Below are 9305 nucleotides of genomic sequence, written 5' to 3'. Positions count from 1 at the left end.
TTTTAACAAGTGTTCTATTATAAACGCTGTCATGGTAACAAGTGTTCTATTATAAATGCTGTCATGGTAACAAGCATTCTATTATAAAGGCTGTCATGGTAACAAGTGTTCTATTATAAAGGCTGTCATGGTAACAAGCATTCTATTATAAAGGCTGTCATGGTAACACATGTTCTATTATAAAGGCTGTCATGGTAACAAGCATTCTATTATAATTGCTGTCATGGTAACAAGCGTTCTATTATAAATGCTGTCATGGTAACAAGCGTTCTATTATAAATGCTGTCATGGTAACAAGCGTTCTATTATAAACGCTGTCATGGTAACAAGCGTTCTATTATAAATGCTGTCATGGCTAACTGAAATATTAGTGGGGTTTTTCTCAAGATTTGAGTGTAGTAAAGTCTAGGCAACAATTAACATTGGATTGCTTTCTTTACATTTTTTAGCTTTGAGTTGACATGAAGCACTTATTATTTTACACACAGAGACTGATCATGTAGATCATATTCTTTGTTTTAATTAGTTAAAACCTGCATTCCCCCTAGCAGGGATTTATTGCATGTTTCAGTGCAACAACAAAAAGTGTCACCCTTTTTGGACTCTCAGCAGTTTGCATCCCTGGCCATGACAATGAGCCCATCCTCCTTTAGCTCCTCCCACCGGCCTCCACTGATACACACACACACTCACATACAGGCACACACACAGACAAACACACTTATACACTCACACACAAGTACAAGTATGCTGAAACATTTATGGTAAAATACACACACACACTAATCGGCTGTCCCTGCTGTTGACTCTGACCCTGTCTGTCTGTCTCCTTCTGACCGTGGGTATGTCTCCAAATTTGTGATGCTCTCTCTCTTTCTCTGTGAGTATTTGTCTCAAATGGTCTGGGAGTGTGTGAAGCGCTGGTCTGGGAGTGTGTGAAGCGCCGGTCTGGGAGTGTGTGAAGCGCCGGTCTGGGAGTGGGTGAAGCGCTGATCTGGGAGTGTGTGAAGCGCCGGTCTGGGAGTGGGTGAAGCGCCGGTCTGGGAGTGGGTGAAGCGCCGGTCTGGGAGTGTGTGAAGCACCTGTCTGGGAGTGGGTGAAGTGCCGGTCTGGGAGTGGGTGAAGTGCCGGTCTGGGAGTGGGTGAAGCGCCTGTCTGGGAGTGGGTGAAGTGCCGGTCTGGGAGTGGGTGAAGTGCCGGTCTGGGAGTGGGTGAAGTGCCGGTCTGGGAGTGGGTGAAGTGCCGGTCTGGGAGTGGGTGAAGTGCCGGTCTGGGAGTGGGTGAAGTGCCGGTCTGGGAGTGGGTGAAGTGCCGGTCTGGGAGTGGGTGAAGTGCCGGTCTGGGAGTGGGTGAAGCGCCGGTCTGGGAGTGGGTGAAGTGCCGGTCTGGGAGTGGGTGAAGTGCCGGTCTGGGAGTGGGTGAAGTGCCGGTCTGGGAGTGGGTGAAGCGCCTGTCTGGGAGTGGGTGAAGTGCCGGTCTGGGAGTGGGTGAAGTGCCGGTCTGGGAGTGGGTGAAGCGCCTGTCTGGGAGTGGGTGAAGTGCCGGTCTGGGAGTGGGTGAAGTGCCGGTCTGGGAGTGGGTGAAGCGCCTGTCTGGGAGTGGGTGAAGTGCCGGTCTGGGAGTGGGTGAAGTGCCGGTCTGGGAGTGGGTGTGTATACGCACTGTATGTTTATATGTCTGCATGTCTTTTTCTCTGTAGTCTATTGAATGTTTTTCAATGTTTGTGTGTTTGTTTCTGTTTTTCCATCTCCTTTGTGCCTCTGCGTCTCACACAGTCTGATGATAGAGGTTACTGCTTATGACATTGAAATGGCACCAGGTATATTTGTGTCTTGAAAGGTTCTTCTTCTCTGACAGCCCAGTGTTTTTTTCCTAATGATTGGCACAAGCTGTTGATCTACCCTGTCACCTTTCCCATTCTCTTTTTACCTCTGCTTTCCTCTTTGACTAGACTATTTTCCTTTATTTTTTTCTACTTCCATCTATTCCTCTGTATGGTTGTTATCCTCTGTCACTTCACCTCTGTCTTTCTTTGTCCCCCACTGTCACTTTCTACTACCATCTTTCTCTCTCCCTGCCACTCTCTCTCTCCCTCCATCTGCCTTTCTCTCTCCCTGCCACTCTATCTCTCCCTCCATCTGCCTTTCTCTCTCCCTGCCACTCTCTCTCTCCCTCCATCTGCCTTTCTCTCTCCCTGCCACTCTCTCTCTCCCTCCATCTGCCTTTCTCTCTCCCTGCCACTCTCTCTCTCCCTCCATCTGCCTTTCTCTCTCCCTGCCACTCTCTCTCCCTCCATCTGCCTTTCTCTCTCCCTGCCACTCTCTCTCTCCCTCCATCTGCCTTTCTCACTCCCTGCCACTCTCTCTCTCCCTCCATCTGCCTTTCTCTCTCCCTGCCACTCTCTCTCCCTCCATCTGCCTTTCTCTCTCCCTGCCACTCTCTCTCCCTCCATCTGCCTTTCTCTCTCCCTGCCACTCTCTCTCCCTCCATCTGCCTTTCTCTCTCCCTGCCACTCTCTCTCCCTCCATCTGCCTTTCTCTCTCCCTGCCACTCTCTCTCTCCCTCCATCTGCCTTTCTCTCTCCCTGCCACTCTCTCTCTCCCTCCATCTGCCTTTCCTTCTCCCTGACACTCTCTCTCTCTCCCTCCATCTGCCTTTCTCTCTCCCTGCCACTCTCTCTCCCTCCATCTGCCTTTCTCTCTCCCTGCCACTCTCTCTCCCTCCATCTGCCTTTCTCTCTCCCTGCCACTCTCTCTCCCTCCATCTGCCTTTCTCTCTCCCTGCCACTCTCTCTCCCTCCATCTGCCTTTCTCTCTCCCTGCCACTCTCTCTCTCCCTCCATCTGCCTTTCTCTCTCCCTGCCACTCTCTCTCCCTCCATCTGCCTTTCTCTCTCCCTGCCACTCTCTCCCTCCATCTGCCTTTCTCTCTCCCTGCCACTCTCTCTCCCTCCATCTGCCTTTCTCTCTCCCTGCCACTCTCTCTCCCTCCATCTGCCTTTCTCTCTCCCTGCCACTCTCTCTCTCCCTCCATCTGCCTTTCCTTCTCCCTGACACTCTCTCTCTCCCTCCATCTGCCTTTCCTTCTCCCTGACACTCTCTCTCTCCCTCCATCTGCCTTTCTCATTCTTTCTCTATTATTCCATTGCTTGCTTTCTCTCTGTCCATCTCTTCCCCTCCTCTACCTCCCCCCTCTCTTACTCCATGTCTCCCCTCTTCTCATCCAATCTGTCTCCCGTCTCCTCCCCTGCTCTCTCTCTAACGGTGTGCCTGCTCTCTTTGTTGGGGGATAGGTGGGGACCTGCCAGCCTCTTGTGGGACTCTGGATGAGGGGGAGCGTGAGGACCTAGACTGGGAGGAGGAGAGGGAGATGGAGAGACTGGCCTGTGAGGGAGATGACTTCATCCCACCCAAAATTATGGTGAGGAACTAGGGTTGAACAATTCTTCTAACTTTCCCAAAGTTCACAGGTTTACCCAAAGAGGACTGGCTGCATGTGAGCATGTTTACTGTGCTGGAATGTCACGGCTGTCAGGATTCTTTAACATATGAATGAAAATAGGAGATTGACAAGAAGCTAACAGCCTACAGGAGAGGCAGCAGAATCTGGAGGATGCTCATCTTCTGTCAGGTGATACAGGGAGAAAGTAGAGAGAGAAAGAAAGGGGAAGAGAGAGAGATGACAATGATTATGAAAGAACAAAAGAAAATGTGTTTTATGCTGAATTCTGTAATTCCCAGTGGAAAGATAGATTACACCTCAATTAGTGACATAACTCTGGAGGTCGAGGGGTTAATTGTGTTTTTCTCTCAATGGGATCCTGCTATGTTATGTGAGTGCCATGTAGTACTCAAATGTACTCAAAAGACCTTATATAAATCAATGGGCTACTTTTTGATCCTTAACTGATTGAAATAAAATGGAATTGAATTCAAGTGGAATCCTGTTTGATACCAGTACATACGCTGAGTGTACAAAATATTGGGAACATCTGCTCTTTTCATGACAGACTGACCAGGTGAATCAAGGTGAAATCTATGATCATTGATGTCACTTGTTAAATCCACTTCAATCAGTAGAGATGAAGGGGAGGAGACAGGTTCTTCTTCAGAGTTTTAAGCCTTGAGTCAATTGAGACATGGATTGTGTATTTTGTGCCATTCAGAGGATGAATGGTCAAGACAAAATATTTAAGTGCCTTTGAACGGGGTATGGTAGTAGGTGCCAGGTGCTGGATTTTTCACGCTCAACAGTTTCCCTTGTGTATCAAGAATGGTCCTCCACCCAAAGGACATCCACCCGACTTGACGCAACTGTGGGAAGCATTCAGCATGGGCCAGCGTCCCTGTGGAATGCTTTTGACACCTTGTAGAGTCCATTCCTGATGAATTGAGGCTGTTCTGAGGGCAAAAGGGGGTGCAACTTAATATTAAGAAGGTGTTCCTAATGTTTATGCACTCAGTGTATAATGCATCTTGGCTACACAGACAGACTAGTGTGAATAATGAATGTTCAGGTCCCTACAGGCACTGGTTGACAGACAGACAGAACACAGCAGAGTGAATGGGACACCTCTTTCTCTTCTCTCTTCTTTCTCCATCTCTCACTCTCAGCTGATCTCCTCCAAAGTCCCCAAGGCAGAGTACGTTCCCACCATCATCCGCAGGGATGACCCCTCAATCATCCCCATCCTCTATGTGAGTGACTTTCTCTCTCACACACACACCGCGACCCTGTTCTCTATGTGTCTGTATGCACAGGTGATAAATCAGTTATCATGTATAATATTCAGTGAAGGATATTGACTTTATAATCTCTGTCTCCAGGACCATGAACATGCTACGTTTGATGATATCCTCGGTAGGTAAACTGCCCTTTATGTGACTCTGTTTGTTAGTTCTGTTAAAATATTCATCCCAAATGGCACTATATTCCCTATGTAGCGCACTACTTTTAACCAGTCCTATAGGCCCTGATCAAAAGTAGCACACTACTTGATCTTTTACTTTATTGAACCTTTATTTAACTTGGCAAGCCAGTTAAGAACATATTCTTCTTTACAATGACGACCTACCCCGGCCAAAACCTAACCCAGGACGACGCTGGGCCGATTGTGCGCCGCCCTATGGGGCTCCCAATCACGGTCGGTTGTGATATAGTCTGGAATCGAACCAGGGTCTGTAGTGACGCCTCTAGCACTGAGATGCATTACCTTAGACCACTGGGCCACTCAGGAGTAGTGTGCCATTTGGGACGCAGTCCATGTTTGTGGAGTGAGACACATTATGCAGTGAAAATGATGCTGTGTTCCATATTGCTGTCTTTCAGTGTGAGGAAATCTAATTTTACTGTACTGCTTGTTGCTCTCATTCTAACCCCTCTCTTTTTCTCTCTCTTTCTTCCTCTCTAACCCCTCTCTTTTTCTCTCTCTTTCTTCCTCTCTAACCCCTCTCTCTTTTTTCTCTCTCTCTAACCCCTCTCTGTTTCTCTCTTTTCTCTCTCTCTAACCCCTCTCTTTTTCTCTCTCTCTAACCCCCTCTCTGTTTCTCTCTCTCTAACCCTTCTTTTTTCTCTCTCTTTCTCTCTCTCTCTAACCTCTCTCTGTTTCTCTCTCTCTAACCCCTCTCTGTTTCTCTCTCTCTAACCCCTCTCTCTTTCTCTCTCTCTAACCCCACCCTGTTTCTCTCTCTTTAACCCCTCTCTGTTTCTCTCTCTCTAACCCCTCTCTGTTTCTCTCCCTCTAACTCCTCTCTTTTTCTCTCTCTTTCTCTCTCTCTAACCCCTCTCTCTTTCTCTCTCTCTCTAACCCCTCTCTGTTTCTCTCTCTCTAACCCTCTCTGTTTCTCTCTCTCTAACCCCTCTTTTTTTTTCTCTCTTTCTCTCTCTCTCTAACCCCTCTCTGTTTCTCTCTCTCTAACCCCTCTCTGTTTCTCTCTCTCTAACCCCTCTCTCTTTCTCTCTCTCTAACCCCTCTCTGTTTCTCTCTCTCTAACCCCTCTCTCTTTCTCTCTCTCTAACCCCTCTCTCTTTCTCTCTCTCTTTAACCCCTCTCTGTTTCTCTCTCTTCACAGAGGAGATTGATAAGAAGCTAACAACCTACAGGAGAGGCAGCAGAATCTGGAGGATGCTCATCTTCTGTCAGGTGATACAGGGAGAAAGTAGAGAGAGAAAGAAAGGGGAAGAGAGAGAGATGACAATGATTATGAAAGAACAAAAGAAAATGTGTTTTATGCTGAATTCTGTAATTCCCAGTGGAAAGATAGATTACACCTCAATTAGTGACATAACTCTGGAGGTCGAGGGGTTAATTGTGTTTTTCTCTCAATGGGATCCTGCTATGTTATGTGAGTGCCATGTAGTCGTGTTGGTTTTAATCTTGGCTGGGCACTTGAAAAGCTACATCTCTGTGGGGTTCTTAGGGAGGTCCAGGGCATCTGTACCTGTTGAAGAATAAAGTGGCCACATTCGCCAAGGTGGAGAAAGAGGAGGACATGAGTCAGTGAGTGTCATCAGTCTTACTCTTCATACAGCAGCCATAGTCCTTATACCTGGGTGTGTCCCAAATGGCACACGACACTACTTTTGACCAAAGCCTTATGGGCCCTCTGGGCCTGGCGAAAAAGTAGTGCACTGCAGAGGAATAGGGTACCATTTGGGATGCGGACACAGTTCCTGTCTCTGTGTTGGTACTGTTAGAGTAGCAGTATTGTTGTGAACCATGTCGTCCTGCTACAACAGGTTCTGGAGGAGGCTGAGTCGGTTTATGAGCAAAGTGAACCCTGAACCCAACCTCATCCACATTATGGGCTGCTACGTCCTAGGAAACCCCAATGGAGAGAAGGTACACTACATCTCTCGCATGTTAAAACACACACATACCAGATTACTGGAGAAAAATTGGTGTTGACTGATCAGATCAAATGATGACATAAAGAGTGTTGTGTTGAACACTGTGATGTTTAACAGTGAGAATGGCAGAATGGTGAACTTACTGAATGACAGAGTTGACTGTGTGATATTAGGATGCTTCTTGTGTAAATATTTTCCATTTGGATTTTAATGACACACACACACACACACACACATACACACACATACACACATATACACACACACACACACACACACACATATACACACTCCTTACTTTATGTTACTCAATATGGTGCCTTGCTAATATATGGAGAGAGTTGAGAATCGCTGTCTTTCTTTCTCCTTCCTCTCTCTCTCTACGTTTCTCCCTCCTCTCTCTCTACTTCTCTCCTCTCTCTACTTCTCTCCTCTCTCTCTCTACGTTTCACCCTCCTCTCTCTCTACGTTTCTCCCTCCTCTCTCTCTACTTCTCTCCCTCCTCTCTCTCTACGTTTCACCCTCCTCTCTCTCTACGTTTCTCCCTCCTCTCTCTCTACTTCTCTCCTCTCTCTACTTCTCTCCTCTCTCTCTCTACGTTTCACCCTCCTCTCTCTCTACGTTTCTCCCTCCTCTCTCTCTACTTCTCTCCTCTCTCTACTTCTCTCCTCTCTCTACTTCTCTCCTCTCTCTCTCTCTACGTTTCACCCTCCTCTCTCTCTACTTCTCTCCTCTCTCTCTACGTTTCACCCTCCTCTCTCTCTACTTCTCTCCTCTCTCTCTCTACGTTTCACCCTCCTCTCTCTCTACTTCTCTCCTCTCTCTCTACGTTTCACCCTCCTCTCTCTCTACTTCTCTCCTCTCTCTCTCTCTACGTTTCTCCCTCCTCTCTCTCTACTTCTCTCCTCTCTCTACTTCTCTCCCTCTCTCTCTCTACTTCTCTCCCTCCTCTCTCTCTACTTCTCTCCCTCCTCTCTCTCTACTTCTCTCCCTCCTTTCTCTCTACTTCTCTCCCTCTACTTCTCTCTCTCCTCTCTCTCTACTTCTCTCCCTCCTCTCTCTCTACTTCTCTCCCTCCTCTCTCTTTACTTTTCTCCCTCCTCTCTCTCTACTTCTCTCCTTCCTCTCTCTCTACTTCTCTCCTTTCTCTCTACTTCTCTCCTTCCTCTCTCTCTACTTCTCTCCCTCCTCTCTCTACTTCTCTCTCTCCTCTCTCTCTACTTCTCTCCTTCCTCTCTCTCTACTTCTCTCCCTCCTCTCTCTACTTCTCTCCCTCCTCTCTCTCTACTTCTCTCCCTCCTCTCTCTCTCTACTTCTCTCCTTCCTCTCTCTACTTCTCTCCTTCCTCTCTCTCTACTTCTCTCCCTCCTCTCTCTCTACTTCTCTCCCTCCTCTCTCTCTACTTCTCTCCTTCCTCTCTCTACTTCTCTCCTTCCTCTCTCTCTACTTCTCTCCTTCCTCTCTCTCTACTTCTCTCCCTCCTCTCTCTCTACTTCTCTCCCTCCTCTCTCTCTACTTCTCTCCCTCCTCTCTCTCTACTTCTCTCCCTCCTACGGGTAAGAGCCCATTATCTCATCCTGAGTCATGTTTCTGGATTTAGCAGAGAGGCACATGGACCAAGTGACTGTGACAGGGGAGAGGTTGCTACACCATTCTCCACTTAAAGCCACACACACCCGCACGCACACACACACACACACACACACACACACACACACACACACACACACACACACACACACACACACACACACACACACACACACACACACACACACACACACACACACACACACACACACACAAACAGAGTGTGTACACACACATAGACACACTCTCTGCTAAAGTGCTTGGCGTTGTTAGGGCTCTCTGGCGTCTCTGTTGTGAAGCTGTTTAGGGGAGTATACAGTACAGTAAAATGCAGAGGCCAAGATAGCTGTCTGCTTAAGCACTATAAACAACCCTCACAACCCTCTGGTCCCCAGGCTCTGCTCTGCTGTCCTCTTGGCTGTCTCCTCTCTCATTATTTGTCTGACTGTGGATCTAGAGACCACGGAAACAGACATTTGATGTCACAGGTTATGAAAGTGATCGTGTACATCTTATGTATGATGGGGGTAAAGACCGTATGTATATGTGACCTTGGTTTCTGCATCAGTGTCTGTCTGAAGGTTTGAGCATGAATTTGTGCATAGGAGGAGTATGTAGAGTGAGTGAGTGAGTGAGTGAGTGTCTCTGCCTGGCTGCCTGCCTGCATAGCTGAGCGTTTGATTGTGCATGCGTGTGTGTGAGACAGATGCAGGACAAATGTCCACTCCTCTCCACTCCTCCTCTCCTCCTCTCCACTCCTCCTCTCCACTCCTCCTCTCCTCCTCTCCACTCCTCCGCTCCTCTCCTCCTCTCCACTCCTCCTCTCCTCCTCTCCTCCTCTCCCTCCTCCTCTCCTCCTCTCCTCCT

The 9305-nt window shown here is 48.0% G+C and overlaps 1 protein-coding gene across 1 annotated transcript in view; it reads left to right on the top strand.

Moving 5' to 3' along the window:
• LOC112219940 (NMDA receptor synaptonuclear signaling and neuronal migration factor-like) overlaps window positions 1-9305 on the top strand; it is a 109482-nt gene that overhangs the window by 88236 nt on the left and 11941 nt on the right. The window contains exons 19-24 of the mRNA XM_042302820.1: window positions 3292-3419; window positions 4613-4696; window positions 4826-4859; window positions 6071-6141; window positions 6419-6498; window positions 6738-6840. Coding sequence (XP_042158754.1) covers window positions 3292-3419; window positions 4613-4696; window positions 4826-4859; window positions 6071-6141; window positions 6419-6498; window positions 6738-6840 — 500 coding nt within the window. The remainder of the gene's footprint in view (window positions 1-3291; window positions 3420-4612; window positions 4697-4825; window positions 4860-6070; window positions 6142-6418; window positions 6499-6737; window positions 6841-9305) is intronic.

This window comes from Oncorhynchus tshawytscha, linkage group LG20 (assembly GCF_018296145.1).
Source record: "Oncorhynchus tshawytscha isolate Ot180627B linkage group LG20, Otsh_v2.0, whole genome shotgun sequence".
Lineage (NCBI taxonomy): Eukaryota > Metazoa > Chordata > Actinopteri > Salmoniformes > Salmonidae > Oncorhynchus > Oncorhynchus tshawytscha.
The sequence above is the reverse complement of the archived record's forward strand: the minus strand, read 5'-3'. Positions and strand labels throughout refer to the sequence as shown.